The following is a 23716-nucleotide window of genomic DNA, read 5'->3' as shown; positions in this document are numbered from 1 at the left end:
TCGCATTAAGGTCTAAATCGACCTTTTTCTTGGCTTGTTTGTATGAGCGCTTTGTGGAGGGTGGGTGGAGGGGAGAAAGGCAGTTGTTCTCAGTGGAAGATACTGTTAACCCTACAGGCCTCCCAAGGATGCATACGCATTCAGACTGAAAGGCAAAGGCTTCAATTGGCACCGAGATATTGCACCCCTTTCCACCCTGGCTCCCTTAGCTCATCAAAAACATAAACGCTTATCTACTACTCACATATTCCTATGAACCCAAGTAGCCTTGAGGAAGGGAGCATACAAGGTCACTGAACTAATTTCACAATTTCAAGAAGCATCATTGCACTGAAAATACGATACACCACTAAGTGATCTTGCAAAGAAGCAAAACTATATTTTCAATTTCTGTTAAGATACAGGCAATGACCAATGTGCACAGGGGTTACATTCTGAGGCACCATGTGCTAACGTGAAATCGCCTATAATCGAAACACCCATTGAAAAACCCCGCAAACAGCTCATGCCAACCCTGCCCCTTTTTGTGCCACATTTGGGCACTTCTAGGTTTGGCACAATGCATGCATGCACAGTTGCAAAAATATTGGATGTGTCCAAAAAGATCAATCTCTGTGCACTAAACAACTGCGGTGGACTGTAGTACACAAAAGCTTGTGCCATAATCGATTTGTCAGTCTCTAAGGTGTCACACGGGTCTAAACCTAATGAACCTAAGGCATTTCCATGTGCTGCTCTGGTTCGCCAGAAGCAGCTTAGTCATGCTGGCCACATGACCTGGAAAAACTGTCTGCGGACAAACGTCGGCTGCCTCGGCCAGTAAAGTGAGATGAGCACCACAACCCCAGAGTTGTTCACAACTGGACTTAACTGTCAGGGGTCCTTTACCTTTAAGGTGCCACAAGATTCTTCATTGTTTAAACTTATCTAGAACATGGTTGTGTTGGGAGGGACCCCAGTTCCAACATGTTATTTTCTGCATATATTGTATTGGACTTGCAGTGGTGAGCTGGAACAGAAGGTGCACAAACATTGCAAGAATGTTTGCAGTCACATATCTCCACATGTGGTGGGTATGTCCCAGAATTCAACTCTTCTGGACATCAAACATACAAGAAATATGCAAAATAACAAAGCAAGTATTAGAAGCCACCCCAGAACTAGCCCTGCTGAACATATTCCAAGATAATAAGGCCCACTCACATTATAAAGAGCTCATAACCCACCTACTCTCAGCAGCCAGAAGCATCATAGCCAGACACTGGAGAGACCTGTCAGGAGTAAGCATGGACCAATGGTATCAAATAGTATGGGAAACAGCCTTATTAGAAAAAGAAACCAATAAACTGAAACTGACATGGGGACAAATGTTCCCCCTGATTGTTCCCAGGGTTCCCCCCCCTTTGTAGGGAGAGCCCCCATTTCAGAGACATCATTATTATCACCTTTTCTTCCTGCCTAACCTGCAGCAGGGATCGCCCCAGGTTGGGAGGCAGGAGCACAGTGGCAGAAACATTATTACTATCATCTTATACATCCTTAGTTTTGACACTGTTGGCATCCTTCTGTCTCGGGAGACAATGGATGGAAGAGTGCACCTTTGGGGATGAAGTCAGACTGTTGGAAGGTTGCCGCGCCTGCTGTGGCTGTAGAGACCAATATGGGAGAGATATGTTTTATTGCAGGTGAGGCAAATGAAGGCATCCAGTTGTGCTGATGCAGACACACCGTCATGTTTCTTCTCTCTCTGCTCCTCGCAGCAGTCACTATTTATTTAAGTGGTTGAATAGGTCCCCCCCCCAAAAAAAGGGTCGTGCGCAGGGCCGTACAGACCATAAACCTGCCACTGTGAACACAGACACTTGTTGACTGTTCATGCGGGTGAAATGTCTATAGAACACAGAGCAAGGCAGATAGTTCAGAGAGCTGGCAGCAGCAGCAGCAGCCAAAAAGGAATGCCTGTGCTTTGTCTCCCTCCCCTTCCTGGGCACGGCCAGATGTGACCCTATCTCAGACTGAAATGTTATCAGTGGCATTTCCAGCTCCTGGCTCAAAACACCTGTTTTAATTCATTAATCTCCTGACCCCGGCACACGAGGGCTCTGTATTAGGCAGGCTATTTGCTGACCAGGCAAAAAGACTGAACAAGATCAGAGGGGTGGTGTTCCACTCTCTGTACCTGCTGCTGCTAAGCAACTGAAGCTGATAGGACTGGTTTTCTGAAGTATTTGTGAATGATGGATCGGTACCTGGGAGGTGAAAGAGATGGGAATCTCCCCCTCCTGCCCCACTTAGAGAGAGAAATTCCTGATTCAAGCAGTTGAATCAAATGCTTACTTAGCTCTTAGGTGGGTTGTCCAGCATAGCTCATCATGAGAGATTGGAGTTGTAGCTTTGTGAGTACACCAATGCAACTCTCTTTAGAAAGGCAGGGAAAGGTTACGTAACATACTGAGGGCTGCAGAGGCAAGATGGACCTGCTTCATCAGATCACAGGCTCATACCATTTAACAAAAATTCTTCCCCTTCCTCTATTCAGACAATTCATGGTTACAACAATGGATCTCAGTGACATATTGAGGGAAATAACGTATGTTCCCTTGGCCTGCTCTTAACTGGCTTGACTCCTAAAGCCTTGCATTCCCTCTGTCATCTTCAGTGGCTATATGAACAGTCTGGCAAGAGGAAAGCAGAATATCCAGAGCATTTCTCAATAATTCTCCATTTCAGTTATTTGTGTTTTCTTTGTCTAGCCACATTGATGTCCCACTCAGCACCTATTGTTCATCAAAGTTTGGTGTTCTTTGATTGTAGCCCAACATCTCTTTTCAACACTGAGATTTCAAAATAAAATTCGTTATGCACAAATAGGGCACAATTGGGTGCCTTTTTTTCAAACTGGGGCTTCACTTCCACAATCATTTCCCCAGGAGTCAGGAAAGAGACAAAACACCTTGTGAAGTGCTATTTACCCTGAACTCTACAAGATCACAATGAAGCATGGATTGTACGGTTCAAAACATAACCATCTGAAGTCTGAACACCTACCCAACTCCTTCTGCACATGCACACATCCATTTCTGAGGGAAAGAGAAAAGGGACAAAATGCATTATAATATGATATATCCCCTGAGTGTGGTGGGTTCATACTGAAACTTAAGTCTCGCTTCACATGTTTTATGTGTGATACAATCAGCAGAGAAGTGGAGGGCTTTCTTTGTGGTAGCCCCTGAATTGTGAAACCCCACCCCCATAGAGGTGCATCTATCATCTCGCTTGTCCAGCTTTTGCTGTGTGCTGAAGATGACCTTCTGTAGTTAAGGTGCGGGGTTCCACCACTTTGGTTGTACTTATTCTCCTCTGTTGCATTTGTAATGGTTTTATTTCTTTTTATCATCTCGGATATTGTTATTGTAACCCACCCTGAGACCTTATGGCAATGGACTGGTAAGAAATCTTCTAAATATCAATATGCATGATGAGGGCTCCACACAATTAAGGAGGAACAGGGCAGTGGGTCTGGCCCTGCCCCCAATATCATCATGTGCCTTCCTGATCCACAATATCTGCTTGTTGAGCACTTACATCGGAAGAAGGCAAGGCTGTGCACATAACCTTCCAAATGATCTAGAACCCTGAGCAATTGGCATTCTAGATCACACAGAAGCTTATGCACACAGAGCTTGGTGTTCATTGGCTTCCTGTTGTCAGGTGTCCGTGCTCAATGTGCAGACATTGGGGAGGAGCTACATGATGTTGGGGTGAGGCCGGCGGCTGCATTGCCCCTTCGTCCACTTAATCATGGGAGGACCCCTTCGCAGATATAATATGGAAAGAGAGGATGTTGGTCTGTAAAGTTTGTCCACGACTCCTTGACCCAAATAGCTGGTTTCAATGCAACTATTGTGAGTTGCAAACTGCCATTTATAGGGTAAGAAAAAGGCACTTCATTTCAATAGGCTGACACTTGACTTATGCCCAGAGACAGACAGAGACCTCTTGTCATATCTGCTCAGATTTCAATCCCAACTATTTCCTCTTTTAAATTCAACAGCATGTAGACCGCTGACCAGACGAGACGGAAGTTTCTATCTTATACATGTTTGCCATTTCCTTTCAAGCTACTATTTTGGTTTGGTATTAATTTTTAAAGGGAGGCGCTGCAGCTTTAAAGAGATTCCCAGACTTCCTTTTGTGACTGCTGGAGTGGGCGGGGCTGCGGAGGAGGCGGAGACCAAGAAGAACAAAAATAGAAAGAGGCCAACAAAAAGGAGTTAAATGTGTGAGTGACAGGTTTTCAGCAACTGGCTTTAGCTTGAACTGAACCCTGTGAGGTCGTTTGCATGAAGAAAGGAAACAAATGAGCTGGATTTTCATGCTTGGTGGACAGTGAATGAATAAGCATCTTTTAAAACCCTATCAGGAACTCTTTGGATTGTCATTATAAGCTGGAAAAGAGGAGAGAGAGAGAGAGAGAGAGAGAGAGAGAGAGAGAGAGAGAGAGAGAGAGAGAGATCTGCTCATGTGAAAGAATCCCAATTCTTGCATTTCTACAGCAAATGGGATTGGAGTTCCTTGCATCATGGAGAATGGCACTGTATTATTTGAACTTGTTGTGGCAATGGTTTTTTTAAATAATAATAATAATCGTTGAGGAGCTGTAGCAATATGAATTTAGGACCACTCCCAATTTGACATGTTGGCAATGGGAGTCATGTGGAACTCTTTGCAGAGTATCTCATGAGCTGAAGCAGTCCAGGTGATGCCCAGTTTATGTCATAATTCACACTGCTGCTCCATGAAAAAGCTGCCAAACATGGGCTATGGCTAATTCACACCATCCCTGAAGTAGCCAGATGTTTTGGCTGACTGCCTGCAAGCAGGGTACCACAAACAATATTTAAGTGGGGAGAGGTGCAGCAAACCTATTTGGGGGGCCATTTCCAGTGGCATGCAGAAACATGAAACCTGTGCCCGGCATCAGTCTTAAAAATCTGTCTTGCAATGGACAGTAAGCTGACACATGCGGCCATTTCAAGACTCCAGAGTTGTTGTGTGAATTTAACCCTGTACTTGTTGCAACTGTCAACTTTCTAAAGTGATGCACCCTGCTGACTGGAGTATGAAACAAAGGCACCTTGCTTCAGCACTGTGAACTCTTTAATAACAACATGGCTGCTTTGGGGTTCTCCTTCTTGCACAGTGCCCCCTAGAGGTGCTTCAACCCACATATACTCCAGTGTGCGCACATAAAGTATCTGTGAGAATATGCTTCCCCATTCACAGCAATGGAGAGAGCAGCTTTGCAGACTCATCTCTTTGCACATACCTGTTTTTGAGGCACACAGCCATCCCTTCCATGGAAGTGAACAGAGACTAGCAGGGTGAGCAAAGGAGGTCTTAGCCTATAAGAAAGTGGGCTGAATATATATCCGGTGTTTCTTATGATCTATACTGTTATTCATCATAAAGAATTCCTAGCAAATGATTAGTAGAAAAACTATTTCTCCCAGTGTTGTAAAATCAACAACCCACTTTGTAATGAAGGCATTCAGTGTCGCTACTTTTCATTCATTATAGCCAAGATCCTAAGCTTTGAGTGTGGTGTTCCATATGTGTACTGGGGCTTCTCAGTTTCATCTTCTAGAAGCAGCTTCTCAGGCCTCCCCCCCCCCCAATTCCTCAAAGATCCTCTGGAGAACATCCCAAAAGATGTGAAAGACTGTTAATCAGCAGAGAAACCAATCACATACCTCTTTTAGAAATGGTGTGTGTGTGTGTGTGTACAGATCTCTCTAGGTCAAGGATGGAGATCCTATTACTTTCCAGATTTTATTAGACTACAACTCCCATCATTCCAAAAAAGTGGCCATATTGGCTGGGGCTAATGTTGTAGGGATGTGTACAGATGCCAGGAGAGGATATATTTATTAGTTATTCATTTTTAGCCTTTTAGCTTAAGTAATCCAAGATGCTTTAAGGCAGAAATGATTCTCCTGGTATTTCCCCCTTTCCTCCCCCTTAAAACAATAATCACACAAACAGTCTTGTGAAAGGTAAAAATAACATTGACACTGCTGCAGAATGACAGATACAGCAGCTTTGTTAAGGCCGGCTTAAAATGGTAATTCAGTTACATAGGCATGCTTAAATCTAACTTAAGATGGTGTCTGAGCATTGGAGCTCAGACATGCAGATTGTTCTCACATTTCTGGCTTGATGATGAAGGTGTAGGAGTAAGAGAAGAAAGAGGATGTGCCCAGGCAGGTAAGGACAATATATATGACTATGCCCTCCCCCTGTTAGGGCACAGTGGGACTGTCTCTCACAGAGTTCTCTCTAGCAAATGTACAAGAAAACTCTGTGAGTGTCAGCTTCTATCATGTGCCTATCTAGCAAACATGCGTTGTTGGTTTGAATGCATTGTAAATATCCCACAGATGTGGCTTGGAGCTCAATGACATTAGGAAGGCCATAGGTTCTCCATGCCTGCTCTAGATCCTGGTCCGAATAGATATAACAGAGATCATTCATATAGGCTGACTCTGGTCCCAGCTAAAGTTGGCCATGACTAAATCCCATAAAAGGCAATGGCACTTAGACTCAAGTAATTTTAGCTGCATTGGGTACAAGAGGTTTTATATTCTTTTTTAAATCGATTTTGACAAGGGTTTGCTATTTTCTGAAAATCCTTTTGTTCTTTCTTTTGAAACAATATGCTGTGTAATTTTTAAAGTGTTGCATGGATGCAGTATTCTGTACACCCACAGAAATGGAAGTGTTCCAATTGGTCACCACTTCATTACACATTGAAAAGGGCAAAAAGAAACCTTGGTTGTAATGATGGCTTTGGAGCTGCCTGGTGAACAGAAATGAAACCATCATGTGCTAAACATTGAGCAGAGATAAATGGAAGAGTCTTTCAGTCTTCATTATAAAGTCTCCATGGGCTTGCCAAAACCATAGCAACCAGTTCAAGCAATGATTAACCGAATAATGTGGAAGCAAAGCGGTGGGGGTTGGGAGATGCATTCAAAACCCTAAAACATTATCCGCTTCTCTAAAAGTTGTAAATTTCCCCACAGTATACAGAGCAAGGCACAAAAAGGAGGCTGCAGTGCCGTAAAACCCACTTAAGTGAATACGTTTAAATAACTAGCTTTAAAGTTGTTTCTTTTTAAAAGCAACCTACTAACAACTTTTCTGAGCTCTGCAATATCTACATCTTGCTAGATTCCATTCTTTATGGCCCTGTTTTCTTTTACTCAAAAGGATAATTATTTGCCTAAAGTATCTATGATTTTGAGGGGGGCAGTATTTTATTTTGATGACAACAGTAGGTTACATTTTCCATTAAACCAGTTTCACACTCTAGCAAACCATTGTTTTGGTCTTAGGATGAACTTCCATCCTTTTGCAAGCTGCATCATGGTCCCCACAGATAATAACAGAATGTGCAGGCTAGAGAAGTGGGGAACCTGCAGCCATTCAGAGGTTGTTGTACTCCAAGTCTCTCCAGGCCTAGCCAGCCTGATCAGGGCTCATGGTGAGAGCTATCGGGGTTCCCAATCCCTGATACAGATATTTTCTATTTCCACACAGTTTAGGAGCTAGAACCATAGCATCTCTTGGAAGTTTATATCCTATCAGCCATCCATGTGGACAGATGGGAACAGAACTAGCTGGAGGCGAGGTAGGTGTGATGGGCAGCCCAGGAGTTTTATTGCTGGTGCTAAAGACCCCATAGGTTTGCAGGAGGGGTGAGATACCACCCACAGAAATCTCTTTTCTGCTTGACAAGAGATGTGAAACACAAATGAGTTGATGAGCCACATTCCCCACTTAGCAGATGCCCAGATGCATAGTATTTCACACGCAAAAGTCTATTTCACCTGAATTTAGCTTCACAGCTTCAATAAAACACCAACAGTTGAGGGGGCAGGAGTAGATATTAACCCTGTATCAATGCACCCCATGTTAAATAGGTATGCTTAGAACAGCTTCATATATTACATTCAGTAGCTGGCGGCTGGCAGAGCTTGGGTTTGTGATGCCCAAAAGGAAAAGGTGACGCAGGCTACAGATGACAATGAACACTGAGCAACAACTGTTTTCAGTGGTTTTCAGCCAGTGCACCATGGCACCCTGGGGTGCCTTGAAAGATGGTTAGGGGTTCCCGGGCAACATTGTCCCTCTTTCTTTTCCCTCCTTCCTCTGAATGCCCTTTTGCTTCTCTGCCACCCAAAGGCTTGCGCAGCTGTTTGTTGCAGCAGCCCTGGATACAAGCTCCCCAGGCAAATGGTGCCTCAGGTGCTGGCCAGGGGGTGCTGGCCAGAGGATGCTTCCCAAGCCCCTGTGGAGTAGTGTGAAGAGGCACCTCTCTTTGGGTTGGGGGGGGAGCTCAGAGACCAAGGGCAGCAGCTGCTGCTGCCCAGAGGACTCCCAGGGAGAGGAGAGGAGGCTGAGGGAACACTTCACAAGGGAGGGTGTTCGAAAAGCACTGAGGGGCTGCCAGCTCTGCAGATGAGGGGTGACATAACTGGGCTCCTGAGCCCCACAGGGTGCCACAGAAAGAATGTAGCTGGTCAAGGGAGCTGTGGGCTCAACAAGGTTGAAAACCTCTGGTTTAGGTCATTACAAACAAGCATAACCAGCTAGTGGCTGAAGAAACTGGGCAGACAGCTGGTGGCACTGGCTTGACACATCCACAGCAGTTTGGTGTCGTTTGTGAAAGCTCCTTGCTGTGACTCTCATATTTCAGCACCATGGCCAGTGGCTTCCCTTCCCTTCTAACGGCCTTTGCTCCACAAAATGGTCTTTATACACTTGGCATTCTTTTGCAGAGAGATTCTCCCAGCACCACACAAACTTGTGGTGTACCTTGGCGACAGAGAAGCTGGTACTAAGCTAAGGGGCCAAAGCAATGTGCAGGCAATCCACCCACTCTGTTTCATTTGCTCTGCTCATTGGCAAAATAATTGGCTGGAGGTTCTTTGCTAAAGGAGAAGGAAAGGGCTTTGCGGCGAGACGCTGGAAGATGTGGAGAGGGAGCACTTCTTTCCGCCAGATTTGAAGCTTATATAAGTATTCTGGAATTGGGAAGATGGCAGGTGACTTGCTGGCATAACAAGACACAAGCAAAATATAGCATCTCTCAACAAATAGCATGGCAGAGGGTGCCGACAGTTCAAAATCACCACCAGATATCTAAACTAAATTTTGAGATAAAAAAAATCTCATATTGATGCCTCCTTTGTGCCCCGCATGAACCCTCTATAATCCAATGTTGGGTAAAGATGCCCCAGGGTAATCAACATGGCACCCTCTAGAGGTTGTTGGACCCATTGTCCCTGAGCAACATCAGAAGTGCACCACACTGGCCACTCCTGCCTTAGTCTCTTTACTAATAGTTCATATTTTGGGGTGATTGGTGCTTTACAGTTGTGGCAAGCCAAAGAGAGAGAGAGAGGAGGAGGAAGCATATTAACCAGCAGGAATGTGGCAGGCATCAAGGCACAGGTGCTATTCAAAATGCTGCTGCTACAGCAGCAGCAGCAACAAAATAATTCCTTAGATTACAGTGAGAATGGTATAGAAACTTATATCTAATTAAAACTGAAAAATGAATTATGTTTAGGAAGAAGGGGTAATGTTTGGCTGCAGGAGTTGCCAGAAGAAGGTGCACAAGCACCATCCAACTGTCTAAGGGACTCTACTCCAGATTTGTGCAGGGTTTACTCCTTAGCCTTTTATTCTCCCAAAGATGTCCTGCAAGGCAGCAGAGGTCCTGGGTCATAATTTTCCTTCTCCTAGATGGGCTACCTTCCCAGGTTTATGAGCTCCATTTACCTCTCACTTACCTCTACAGCATGTGCAGAAAATGCCTTCTTGGCCATTGGACCCATTATTGGTCTCATCCACTCCACCCACCGGAGCCTGTCTTTGCATGCAGGGGAAGTCCCCGAGGGTTTTACACCCATTGACTACCCCCACCTGGTTTAGCTAGCCAGTCAAAGCCATTCCTGGGGTGTGGCTGCTGTCGCATGCTGACAGCTTCTAGCAGCCACAGGTGAGAGCTGAGTGCAGGTGAGAGCCAACGGCCATCTCCAGTTTGTTCAAAAAAAGGATCTGGCAGCAGGTGACAGAAAAGAGCTCTGTCTCAGAGCCCCTTTGGTCATAGTAGTAGACAACACTGGGCTAGGTGGACAGCATAGTATTTTCATAGAATCATAGAATCATAGAGTTGGAAGAGACCACAAGGGCCATCGAGTCCAACCCCCTGCCAAGCAGGAAACACCATCAGAGCACTCCTGACATATGGTTGTCAAGCCTCTGCTTAAAGACCTCCAAATTTTGGTGTTCCTATGCTTCCTACATCTCTAGGTTGCGGTGTGGATTTAATGGGAGTTTGAAGAACAGCATATACCACCTGAAGGTCCTTAGAGGAAAAGGTACAAATGAAATAAACTCTTAGCAGTGCAATCCTATGCACATTTGCAATCCTATGCACTCAGAAGCAAATCCTACTGTATTCAACATGGCTTACTATTAGGCAAGTGTGTAAAGGATTGCAGCCTAAAAGGCTTTTGTTTTTGGGGGGAGTGAGTAAGATTTAGAGGCCACCCTAGACCATAGTCTAGGTGCTCAGGAAAGAAAGAAGATTTGGGATTAGGAAAGGAGGGGTGCAAGAGAACACAATAAAAATAATCTAAGGGTTTGGCAGGAGATGACAAGCATCTATAAAGCTGGGGAGAAGGAAGTTTTAGGGTATGTGCAGGTGGGTTAATGACCGGTGACCCTATGACTCACCTTTTTTCAGGTCACCAGGCATTGCTGGATCCATTCATTAATTAAATAGCCTTTATAAAAAAGCCCCAGTGCCAAAGTACTTACTTGGAAATGTGTTCCATTGAGATCAACGGAATGTATTTCTCAGTAAATGTGTGTAGGGGTCAGGATGCCATTCAGATAGAAACTGAGAATGGGGGGCAGGGACCAGCCTTGCCAAAGCATAGGGTCCAACCCTCTCTTTTCTGAGCTGTTTTCCCCAAATGACCGACCAATCGCAGGGCGTGGAAGCAAATGCCACCCATTCAGGCGAGTTAGTAAGTCTGGGTTTACGGAGTCCGTGTCCTGCATCTCCTCCCATAAAGCGTCTATCTCTTCATTAAGTTTTGGCTGAATTCCTGACTTCAGAGGCTAAGGCCCACCCTCTCCTGTGCACATCAGATTAAGAGGATGGGCAGAAAGTCGCCTTGGCCACCCTCGGAAGCAGGGCACCTCATTTAACGTGACCCTCAGGGCAGGGAGAATCAATGCTCTGAGCTGAGAAGTGAAAGTCATTCCAAGCGGAGGGTCCACAACAATCCCAGGCCTACAGAGATCCCAGCTTGGGCTGTTGTTTTGCAAGCATTGCCTTTTCTTCTGGAGCAGGGTTGGTGGAGGGAGGGAGCGAAGTGCATGTGCTTTTGTCCCCCAATAACCAAATTTCTTTTGTTCTACAAATTGCTTCAATAGCCTCTCTTTGCTGGCTGGCAAATGGGCCCCTGCTGACATCAGTTAGCATGACAATCGCCTTTTGGCCCAGAAGCCTCCCTTTGTTAATGGGCTGCATTGCAAAAGAGGCAGTGGGAGAATGGAGAGAAAAAGGAGGCACCATAAATCTACCTCCTGCAAACTGAGTCTGGGGAGGAGGAGGTGGTGGTGGTGGTGAAAAAGGAGGAGGAGGAGGACAGGGTGAAGAAGGAGGGGGAAAGCTCCAAGATTCATGGGTTTTAGGCTGGGCATTCTTTAACACAGACAAAGCCTCTCGATTGGAGAAGGGGGAAATCTCTGCAAGGTAGGCAGCATTTGCCCTTTTTAAAAAAATCCCTGGATAAAACTGAGATGATTCTACAGAAAGAGAGCAGTAAGACAATCCCTTGGATTGGCCTTGCAAAATTATCCTGTACTTTGAGTGAAAGCAAACTGTATGCTACCCGAGTTATATTTTAGAGAGACCAACTTTCTATACACAACCCACTCAAAGCTCGACAACACGACACCAGATTGTGATGTGAAATGGTGTATGGAAGCCACATGCAACTCTGGCCTTCAATAAGCTACCTAATTCTTAGGCCGGCTTCCCCATATTGTCAGTCTCTCCAGACAACTAAGAATGGCTCTCCCTGATGTCATAATCTGTAGCAGGGATGGGGAATCTTTTTCACTGTGAGAGCTACATTCCATGCTAGGCATCCATCAGAGGGTCACATACTAGGATTCAGGGCCAGCCTGCCCATGAAGCGGATTGAGGCAGCTGCCTCAAGTGGCAGAATCCGGTGGGTCCCTGCTGCCAGAGGAGAAGGGGCAGCGGTGGCTTCACACAACATCTCGTCACCACTTCCACTTCTCACTTCTTCTGTGGTGGAAGAAGCAAGTGCCGGGGAAGCAAGAAGGGTAGGGAATGCATGTTCCAGGTTCCAGGTTCCGGTGAGATCTTGTGGACCTCTTGCAAGATCTCAGCAGAACCCAGAAGCCTCAGCTGCACGACCCCGATAAGCAAAGCTTTGGTGGAGAAGTGTGCTCTACAGGGCTTCAGCCACCAGGCCCATGGCAGACCAACTGCGCATTACAAAGATGTCCGTAAACATGACATGAAGGCTGGCAACATCAACCCCATTGTGTGGGAATCCCTTGCAGACCACCACAGTGCCTGAAGACAGACAAACAGGTTGTGTATCCACAGCAGTGACCAGAGGAGGAATGACCGCTGGGAGGAGCGCAGACAGAAGAAACATCATGGTGTAATCTGCAACAGCACAACCATAAGCCTTCACCTGCCCCGACTACAACAAAGCATGCCTCTCCCGTATTGGACTCTACAGCCACAGCAGGCACTGCAACTTCTAACAGTTTGACTTCACCCCTGAAGACGCTCCATTGTCTTCTGAGACAGACAACGGTGGAAGGGTGGCAGCAGAGGGAGGGGGCTGCACCTTCCCGTTCCACCTTAGGTGGTGAAATGGGCAAGGCCATTCAGGCAAGATCAGAGGCAAAAGGAGGCAGAGCAACAATTGTCAATGTTAACTTGGTACAGTAGGCTAGTTTCCATGAAAACTCATGCACTGTTCTCTACCTCCATCCAGGGAAGCAAGAGGCATGATCAGAGTTCACAGACACAGTCCAGACAGACAGAAAAATTCAAGGAGGGTACAAGCATGTCTGGTGATTGGTGTGGCCTGACAAGAGGTGGTATGGCTAAGGAAGGAGTGTAGCCCGGACTTCCGGGTTAGCGCCATCGGCGAATGGCGGAGTTCCTCCGACCGGAGGAACTGGCTCCATGGAAACTGGGTCTTCCCGCCGTGGCGAAGGTGGGGACCCGCTAGAAATCCCAGGCGGAGGAAGCCTGGGAACGTGGGGTTCTGCAGGGCACCAGGAGCGCCTCCCCTACTCACGGGGAACCCCATTTCGGGGTTCTGGGGTGAAGTGGGGCGAGCGGCGCGGTGCTGCGAACTGATTGCTACTTTCATGGAGTGAAGCCGCACAGCCATTGCCGGAGAGCGCTGACTTTTTCCTGTGGACAATTAGATTTAAAACAAGTACCCGTGAGTAGAAACGGAAAATTGGATCAAGAAATATCCTAATTTGGCACCGAAGCGGGAAGGTTCAAAACAGGAAGTCCGCCTTCCGCTTTTTGTATATAGACTGAAGCAAAAACCTTGTAAGCTAAAGCCTGGAAAGTCGTTTAAAAAGTTTAAAATTCCTTCATTTATAACCCCTAAAACCCCCTTGGAAGCAGGAGTAAAGGGGGGGGGGGACTTTGTTTAAGCCTGCAGGAGAGGGAGTGAAGAAAAATAAGTTTCCACCGTCTCTAACCTAGGAACGGGGTGTCAGAGACAGAAATTGTTGGAGAGGTTCACTGACTGTGAATGGAATACTTTGACAGATAGCTAAAGAAGAGGAATAAACTGATTCCAATGTTGCCTTTTGCATTCTAAAGAAACAAAATATCTGAAAAATGAAAGTAATTTTCCTTTGTTGGACTTGCCTTAAAAAGATGGATACAAATAGAAATTGCCTCCTCTAGAGGGAGCTTGTTAAATGGTTGCTGCAGTCTACTTGAGGACTCTACAGCTGTGAGATTAAGATCGTGGGACCAGTCCTTTTGACCTTGAATAAAAATGAGCTGGGAGGAAGTTTTGGTGCTTGCTTTATGCAAGACAAGTGCTTTGTTGGAACAGATGCATGAGAAGATGGATCTGATGAATGAGAAAATGGATTTGATGACTGTTGTGGTCAATAACTGTGGTCAAACAAGGAATATTGATACAGAAACCATTCAGGGACCAACTCAGGAACCTGTATTGACTGGGCAAGTGCAGAAGATAATGGAGGAGGTTGCAGTTGCACCTCAAATAATACAAATGGAGAGATCCGAGGCCCTGCAGGAGCATAAGCCGCTGTTTTTGAAGATTGAAGTTGGAGTGGGCCAGGGGGAGTCTGGAGCTGAGGAGGTTCTTAACTTCGGAGGGACTTTGAAATATGCTCTTAAACATTTTTTGGATTACATTGATGACTGTGGGGAGTGGGACTGTGGGGAATGGGCTGGTTTGATGAAGGGAGATGGAGATAATTTTGGGCTGGAACCTCCCAGAGACCTACTCCTCAATGAGAAAGGAAAGAAATTAAGAAAGAGACCAACAAAAGACAAGGAAAAGTGCAGGTATAAACAAGAAGAAGAAGATCTGCAGAAGGGACATGGAAGAGACTTAAGAGCCTCGGACATAAGATTACCAGGTTGATGGACTAGATGGAATGGACAGTAAGGACTGACATGACCCGAGACCAGGAAGAAGAGACGTTGGATGAAGATTGGAAGAAAATTTATAAAGAAAAAATTTTATTTAGGGAATTAGCCTAAAATTAATGAATATTAGGGAAAATGTTGGAATGAAACTATATGGTTTTAGTAGAAATGATATAAGGAGTCATGTATAATTGAGTATTAAGTTTTAAGCTCTAAGGTATTTTACGGTAAGATAAGGTTAAATAAATCAAGGCAATTTGAATAACAGAATATGGGGAAAGATGGAAAGGATTTGTTGAGTTAATTAATAGGTTAAATTGTTAAGATAAATTATTCAATAAAAATTGAGAAAGATGGAAAGAATTTGCTGAAATAACTAATTAAACTAGAATACAAAAAGGGAGGTGTGAGGAGGTCAATGAAACAAGCAAATGGAAGTTAAAGATACGTAATATGGGATTTGTGGTGGTTTTTTTTTTGCTGTATTGTTGTATTGGTTTTTATGCTTTTTTCCTTCTTTTTTATGTATTGTAGTGTTGTTTTCTATTTTTTCTTCTTTTCTGTAATTCTGAAACTTTTAATAAATATTATTTTTTAAAAATTTTAAAAAAGGAAGGAGTGTAGCCCTTGGGAGAGTGCTGAGGGCCAGATAGAATGGCTTTAAGGGCCACAATTGCCCACTCCATTCTATGCACAATGGCACATAATGTTTGGTTGTTTCCACACACTCTTCCCCTGAAGCCGACCTTGATCCAACTTGTACTTAAGAAGCAACACCCACCAAGCTGTTTATCTCTAGAAAACTGGAATGAAATCTCCCACCAATTCTACAAACATAAGAAGAGTCCCATTGGATCAGGCCAATGGCTCATTGAGTCCAACATCCCATTCACACAGCGGCCAACCAGATGCCTGTGGGAAACCCACAAGCAGCATTTTGATCACGTGATCACTCTCCCCATTTTCAAGGCAATAACATTCAGGATCATCTTGCCAATTTTAACACTTTCATGCTCAGGTTTTAGTTTGGTTTCTTAAAATCTTAAATGCAACAGCACCCATGACTGGAGATGCTGCGGGAGGCATCAAATTAGAAGTCTATGGGCTGTTATTACTATTACATTTGAGCGTGGAAATTTTGATTTGAGAATCTCTCTCCACACCCCAACTTTTAAAATATAATTCTTGTCTTCAATTGCCCATACAGTCGTACCTTGGTTCTTGAATGGAATCTGTTCCAGAAGTCTGTTCAACTTCCGAAAACCAAGGCATGGCTTCTAATTGGCTGCAGGAGCTTCCTGCACTCAATCGGAAGCCGTGGAAGCCACGTCTGACGTTTGGCTTCCAAAAATCGTTCACAAACTGGAATATTCACTTCTGGGTTTGTGGCGTTCGGGAGCCAAAACACAAGGCGTTGGAGAACCAAGATACGACTGTAGTTGAAAAGGGAAATTTCTCTGGCTTGGTTTTTGTTTTTTTAAAATACCCAGGACTTTCAGATACCAGCATGTACCATGCAGTGCCCCAGTCTCTAGTTGTCTTCCGCCAGCATAAGAACATAAGAAAAGCCTTGATGGGTCAGGCCAATGGCCTACCTAGTCCAACACCCAGTTCTCACAGTGGACAACCAGATGCCTATGGGAGCACAACAGCAGCCTCCCCACTTCTGATTCCCAGAAACTGGCAGCCAAAGGCATACTGTGTCCAATGGCGGAGACAGAATAGAAGCAGGTCACCTCAGAGCTCCAGCGCTCACTGTCTGTAGCACACTTCTTGCCAGCCTCCTGGGGTCCCATGGGAAACGCCAAGAGGCAACCTTATATAACAACTATTATCCACTTGAAATATCAGCCATGCCCCCCACATTGGGAGAGCTTTGGTGCACTGGAGAGGCTTTTGTGAAACGTCAGTGGCTGGGCCTCCTTTGCTGCCTATAACCAGCTCCACCTGCAGCTCCAGGTGCAAGCGTTGCTCTTCCTCCGAGCTCTGCAAAAACACCACCAATTACGCATTAATCTCAGGCTACTCAGTCAAACCCCCAGGAATGAAACAACACCTTCCTTCATCTGTGTGTTTGCTAGTTAACCTTCATCCGGGTTTTGATTGGGGCCATATATCACTTTTGAAATAAACTGGGAAGCTTTTGTAGAGCCAGGAGGCTGTTTGCTTGTGCGCTGAGGAGCACCAACAAATGGGTGACTGTGTTTCTTGGCGGAAGAGAGGAATGTGCAGATATATTGCCAGAACTGCAGCCACTGGGTAGTTCTCCTAAAAGGCCACCCAATCTTGCAGGGCTGTAGGTTTCGCTGGGTGTTCTTCAAATTACATTGAAAGCTATGGTCAAATGGCCATTGATGTGATGGAAGCTAGAATTCAGTGGGCTGGAAGCCACTGGGCAGAGAGGACAGAAGTGAATCGTTTCCAGTCCTGTAGACTTCTGAATCTGCCAGCAACTCACCCATCCATCTCTGGATGAGAGGGACAAGGAATTAGACTCATATATATATATAACTGTAGTAAATGTTTATATAAAAACACTGTGCTGAAAGTGTGTTGCTCTACAAATGGGCAGCTCACAGGATCCATACCAGCCACAAAGGGAGTTAAACAAGGTTGTATCCTAGCTCCCACTCTATTTAATTTATATATAAAGGATACTGTTCAGAGTTTAACATCCCCAGAGTATCATGCCCCTAAATTGGCCACAAAAGTCATCTCTATATTACTATACGCAGATGATGCGGTACTTCTATCTCAGACAAAAATGGGCCTAAAAAGATTTATGAGGGCATTCTCAGGATACTGCCAAAGAGAACAGCTGGCTGTGAATGACAAGAAAACTAAAATCATGGTGCTTTCAAGAAACTATAGGGTGCATAGATTGTATATGGATAATCAATTGATCGAACAAGTTAAAGTCTTTAGAAGAAGAGTTTGGATTTGATATCCCGCTTTATCACTACCCAAAGGAGTCTCAAAGTGGCTAACATTCTCCTTTCCCTTCCTCCCCCACAACAAACATTCTGTGAGGTGAGTGAGCCTGAGAGACTTCAGAGAAGTGTGACTGGCCCAAGGTCACCCAGCAGCTGCATGTGGAGGAGCGGAGACGCAAACCTGGTTCCCCAGATTACGAATCTACCGCTCTTAACCACTACACCCCCCTTGCTCTCTTTAAACACCTCAGCCTTATTTTTCAGTCAACAGGGTCATGGGGAGCACATCAGAAATATGCAAAAGAAGAAGCGTCTCAAGGCGCCAAAATTCTGACATGCTTTTTGCATCCAAAAGGTGCCAATCACATACCACCAGCACTTGAAGTGCTTAAAGCTAAACCCCCAGCACAGTTATTATACTGGGCTCAGATTTGGACAGACACTCACCTTGGATCTACAGAAACTGTTCAATCTAAGTTCCTAAGGCAATTTTTTTCCTGTTTCATCCCGTGTTCCAATTGCTTCATTATGCCTGGAGGCTAATCTCCCCTCCGTTGAATTACAGACTTGGTGTAGGACATTTAATTATTGGCTTTGGCTAAATTAAAACCCCACCGGTCTACTGCCCTTAGTATTGCAAGATTTTCATGAGAGCGCTTGGACTAAAATTGTCAACCAAAAGCTTTACTTTTCTGGTTTACCACCACAAGAGTTATTGACACCAGGCAAGCAAACAATTTAATTAGACAGCGCCTATATGATATTGAGCGACAGAATAATATGGCCAAGATAAGGAAATTTTGTCCATGGTATGATTATTTTCCACCTAGTCATTTTGACACATTGGCACCCTATTTGCAAAATTTAACAATTCCAAAATACAGATGCGCAAGATTTAAAATGCTGCCTTCAGCTGTACTTGAGGGTTGATTTTAAAAAATTACACTGGAAAAATTGTTGTGTCCATGTGGAGATGGCAGTACAGTGGTACCTCGGGTTACAGACACTTCAGGTTACAGACTCCACTAACCCAGAAATAGTACCTCGGGTTAAGAACTTTGCTTCAGGATGAGAACAGAAATTGCATGGTGGCGACATGGCGGCAGCGGGAGGCCCCATTAGCTAAAGTGGTGTCTCAGGTTAAGAACAGTTTCAGGTTAAGAACGGACCTCTGGAACGAATTAAGTTCTTAACCCAAGGTACCACTCTATTGAATCAGTGGCTCATATGCTTCTGGCTTGCACTCTTTATAAAGATTTGAGGAGTGAGGTTATTACCCCTCTACTACTGTCCATGCTGGGTCGCTCAACCATTGCTACGGTGTCCTTTCTTGTAGCAGATCAAGATAATCAGGTGACAGCAAAAACTGCAAAAAAAAAATTAGCAGGGGTGATTAAAATAAGATCTATTATTTGATTATTGATGTAAACCTCTGGAATGTATTTTGTATAGTTTTTACATCTATCTTCAGTTCATTTTATTTTATTATTTTATTGCTATGGCTAGTGGCTGATGCAAATAATGATTCTTCTGATTCTATATAATTGTAGAGGTGGAAGGTACCCTGAGGGTCATCTAGTCCAACCCCCTGTGATGCAGGAAGATGCAGCCGACCCACACAGGGATCGAACCTGTGACCTTGGCATTATCAGCACCACGCTCTCACCAACGGAGCCACTCAGTGCCAGTTTTGCACACAAGCAAAGTAAGCAACATCTTAGAGCCTCAGATTATGAGAGTGCCTCTACATACAAAAGGTACAAAATTTCAAGTTTTCATAGCTGGTTTAAAAAAATGGAAATGGGGAAAACAGGTGCTAAAACAAACAAGATTGTTCTGATATGACAAAAATATGGATACACACGTATTTGTCATGTTGTGTTTATGGATATGTGCAGCAATAACTTTATAGTTTATCCTTTGGCCACATCATCAGTAGCTATGCTCTCCTTTAAAAAAATTACATTTGACATCAGGTGCAGAACAGACCTACTGTGGATGTTGTATCTTCCATTTAGTAAGTGCTAAACTGTGATTGCTCCTGTTGGGAAGGTGCCCTGAGGACGATTGGTGGATCCTTATCCTTTGCATGTGCATTTGGAAAGTTCTCTGTGTTCATCAAGTTTGAAAGGAGACCACTTCCATATTTTTTTCCCAAAGAAAATTTAATTCCCACCACCAGCAAAGTCATTTTAATTCTCCCCATTGTAACTCCGCAACATGTATATAATATAATCTTCGGTACCAAACATATATACTGTATATATAATATATTCATATATTCATATATTTGTTCTGAAATATAATCAATAAATACAAAACAGTGAGAAATTATTATAAATTATTATCTTCAGTACAAAAAGAAGGGATCAATGCTTCTTACGGGCGTGGTACCATTGTACAGGGAAATAGGAGCTTGCAGTGCTATTCCGTAAATGTCTACTCAGAAGGAAATCCCACTGGATTCCATGCTGCTTTCTCCCAGGTAAGTGGGTATAGGATTTCAGTCTTAGTCTGAAATGTACCAAAAGGCAGAGACTTTTTATTAAATGCATGTGTACTTAGCACATACATGTTCACGCTCTCTCTCTCTGTGCCCCCCTCACACACATGCGCACTTCCCCATGTAGAGAAATTCCTCGCTTCAGAGGGGCTGTCACAGTGAATCCCTCTGCTTTCAATTCAATTTTAATTGCAAATAAGTTTGCTGTTTCTCTTTCTTAGAGGAGTGTATAGGCATGGGAAGCTGCTGCTGTATGCTGAGGTGAGCCACTGGTCCGTCTGCTGCTGGCTCTGCCGCCTGAGGCAAAGGATAAGATTCCATGGGCAGATGCCAGTCAGACTGACTGCTGAATCTTACTTCAACACTCATGGCAGGACAGTGCCGCAACAAAGGGCTGCTGTGGGCTAGCTTGGGGGAGTGTACAGAGCTGCTTGGGTGATGTGCAAAGCTCTGTCCTCCAATAGAAGGGAACAGCATGGGAATCTCAAAAGGGACCTGCTGCCACTGTCCCCCCACAGCCCTGGCCAGCTGCCTCATTCTGTCTAATGGTAGAGCCGGCCAACCCACCCAGGGCTGTTCACTCTGAGAGCGGTTTCTGAGGGGTTAAGGCTTGCAGTGGAAATGCCAATTGGACCATCTGTCACTGAGTGACATCCCCTTTAAGGTCACGTTGACCTCCCCCCTCCGAACCCCACACGCATTTTACCTGCTTGTCCAAGTTGCATTCACACACACACACACACACACACACAAGTTCACACCTTTGCATGCTGCTTGATTCACCCAGAGCAACTACTACTCTAGGTTTTATGCTCACCACTGTTTCTCGTTTTCTTAGAGCGTACGCTCTGCCATAAATTAGGCCACCCTTAACGCGTGTTGAAAACTGGGTAAGGAGAGCCCATCCGTCCCATCTCAGAGGCTGATTCTATACATGTTGACCCAGAAGTGAGTCCCATTGTGTTCCTCCCAGGGAAGAAGGCATAGGATTACAGCCACAACCACTCAACCACAGGGTGGTTCAAAGCGAAGGGCAACTAATCTATATATTAAGTGCTCTTAATATGTATTTTTCCCCGTGAGTGATTTGAGGGTGCTTTAAAAGAGCAGGTTTACCCTCTCTTCAAGACATGCTCACAGAGATTTTCAATCAGTCTGGAGTTGTACTGGATAATATTCCAGATTCATCTTCCCAGAAGCAAAAGGCTGAGCTCCTATGTCCAAGCAAGGTCCCCCTGAAAGCAGCAGTTTCTAAGCAACTGCATTCAGTATGGAGATATTTGGGGCTTGGGGCAGTGGGGAATGCAGCCTAGTGAAGAACCTTACGTCCTGCTGGTTTCAGTGGGAGAACAGTTGTGCTTATGCTGATGGCCCTGTGTTTTGATTTAGCCTGCCGTCCACACTACCTCCAATACAGTGCAATTATCCCACCAGAACAAACATAAAAGGTGGGAATCAGTAGGTGTTCTCCTTTTAGGACCCAGAACTAAATGGGGGGGGGGGGGTTGGAAGAGATGCAAAAGTTGGCATTAATTGGTAAGACATTGCTGCACGGGGAAAGGGGGTGAGTATCCTTGCTGGAATTCCACACTAAGTGAGCGCACCTTTCTGTGTTGTTACAATAGGGTGCAGTTAACCCATTACAGATTATTATTATTATTTAAGTACAGTATGAATAAAATCTCTAAGTACCAAAGAGGATGAGGCAACGGAATTAGCTGCCTAGTGATGTCATGAGCAACTCTCCAAAGGGTGACTTTGAGTTACACCCAGATTTTATGCTTATGGAGGCTGGGGGGGCATTCCCCCACCCCACCCCAATTCAGTGCTTTCATTTGAGCCCTAGAGAAAACGCAATTTCTTCCTTAACGTTTTATGCTAACTGGAGCAAGGCCACTGCACAGTCTCCGGATGAGAAAACCACCCCATCTAGAAAGTCTCTGGCGCAGAGAGGGGAGTCCTCCTGGTGCCTCCGGATGCGGTCGCATTTCAGCTTCCATCATATTCACCCCGCGGAGCCAATGCTCAGGGATGATGGGAGTTGTAGTTCAACCACATCTAGGAGGCTCCAGGTTCTCGATCCCTAGCTCTGAGGGCTACCATGTCTTATTTTCTTCCCAGCCCTGTTTTGGCTTCTCCCCCCCCAAAAAATAATGGGGGAGGGTGCGTTGTCAAGAAAATTGCACAGACCAAGTGGAGGGAGCTCTCCCTCTTAAGGTAAAGGCTGAGGCGAATCTAGTGGAGGGGAGAGCCGAGCGGCCGAGCCGCCCTAGTACATGCGCGCAAGTCCTAGTACAATTCCGTCGAGGAGGGGATCTCAGGCAAGACTAGACAGCTCAGACGAAGTCCGGGAAGACCGCGCGCTCCGGGGGGCGCCTGAGTCGGAGAGGGCCCCCGCCGGGGGGCGCCTGGAAGGAGTCCGTGGGACTGAGGCTGCCCTCTTGCGAGCCGGGCGAGTCCAGCGAGGCGGCGTCCCACTGGCAGCAAGCGGGCCAGGCAGCCAGGCTGTCGCAGCCGGCGCCCAGCTGCTGGAAAGTGGCGCCCACCTCGGGGCCCGGCCCCGCGCCGGCCAGATTCTGGTCGGCCAGGCGGAGGGTCTCGGTGAGCGCCCAGATGTAGTTGTGCGCAAAGCGCAGCGTCTCGATCTTGGTCAGTTTGGCGTCGTCGGGGAAGGTGGGCAGGACGCCTCGCAGCGCGTCCAGCGCCGAGTTCAGGTTGTGCATCCGGTTGCGCTCCCGGTCGTTGGCCTTCATGCGCCGGCTCCTCTTGGCCTTGTTGGGGCCCAGCCCCTCGCCCTTGCCGGGCCCTCGGCCCCGACGCCCTTTCGCCGGGCCGCCGCGCGCCGCCCGCGCGCCCACCTCGACCAGGAGCAGGCAGGGGCTGGGAGACGAAGGCAGGCTGCCGCCGGCGCCCAGCGAAGAGGAAGACGAGGCGAAGGAGGCGTCGTCGTCGGAGATGCCTGAAGAGGGCGGCTCCCCCTCGCTGGTGGTCGAGGCTGGCGAAGAAGAGGCCGTCTTGGGAGACATCCTGCAAAGCAAGCGGAGAGAGCCGGGCGAGGGGGCCACGTTAGTGGCAAGGAGGCACCCAGAGAGATGGCGCGGGGTTGTGGGCGCGCCGTGGCACATCCACGGGGCGACCCTTTCCAGGGGAAATGGGTTGAGAAGGTGGGTGCGCTGCAAGCAGGGATTCTGGGAATCTAAAGGGAAGGTACCCTTGGGTGCTGCAGCTTCGATACTTTGTGGGAGAAGAACTTACATGTGCCCTCACGCAAGGCACTGAAATAATTAATCGATGGGGAAGTACCAACTTCTTCTTCTTTTTTGCACCCCCTTGGGAGAAATAAGTTTGCAGCTCTTAAGAACCAGTTTGCAGCTCTTAAGAAGAATAGGACTGCACGAGGAACGGAAGCCTCTGGGCGTATGCAAAGCGCCTTGACCTCTCTGCCCAGATCATCGACGGCTCCCGGCACCTCTCCAATGAATCCACAGGGGA

At 46.0% G+C, this 23716-nt stretch overlaps 1 protein-coding gene across 1 annotated transcript; it reads right to left on the bottom strand.

Moving 5' to 3' along the window:
* Positions 1-22536: 22536 nt before the first annotated feature.
* On the bottom strand, positions 22537-23418 carry NEUROG3 (neurogenin 3). Its single transcript, XM_083505340.1, has one exon. It carries the CDS (start codon positions 23347-23349, stop codon positions 22561-22563), a length of 789 nt encoding a protein of 262 aa, XP_083361466.1. The 5' UTR covers positions 23350-23418; the 3' UTR covers positions 22537-22560.
* Positions 23419-23716: the final 298 nt, after the last annotated feature.

This window comes from Podarcis liolepis (assembly GCF_965112155.1).
Source record: "Podarcis liolepis genome assembly, chromosome: 5".
In the NCBI taxonomy this organism is placed as follows: domain Eukaryota; kingdom Metazoa; phylum Chordata; class Lepidosauria; order Squamata; family Lacertidae; genus Podarcis; species Podarcis liolepis.
Note: the sequence above shows the minus strand (reverse complement) of the source record. Positions and strands in the feature narration are given on the sequence as shown.

What these genes read in the sequence shown, in the direction of transcription:
- NEUROG3 (XM_083505340.1), bottom strand. Translation starts at nt 23,349, where the DNA reads ATGTGCCACGGCGCGCCCACAACCCCGCGCCATCTCTCTGGGTGCCTC.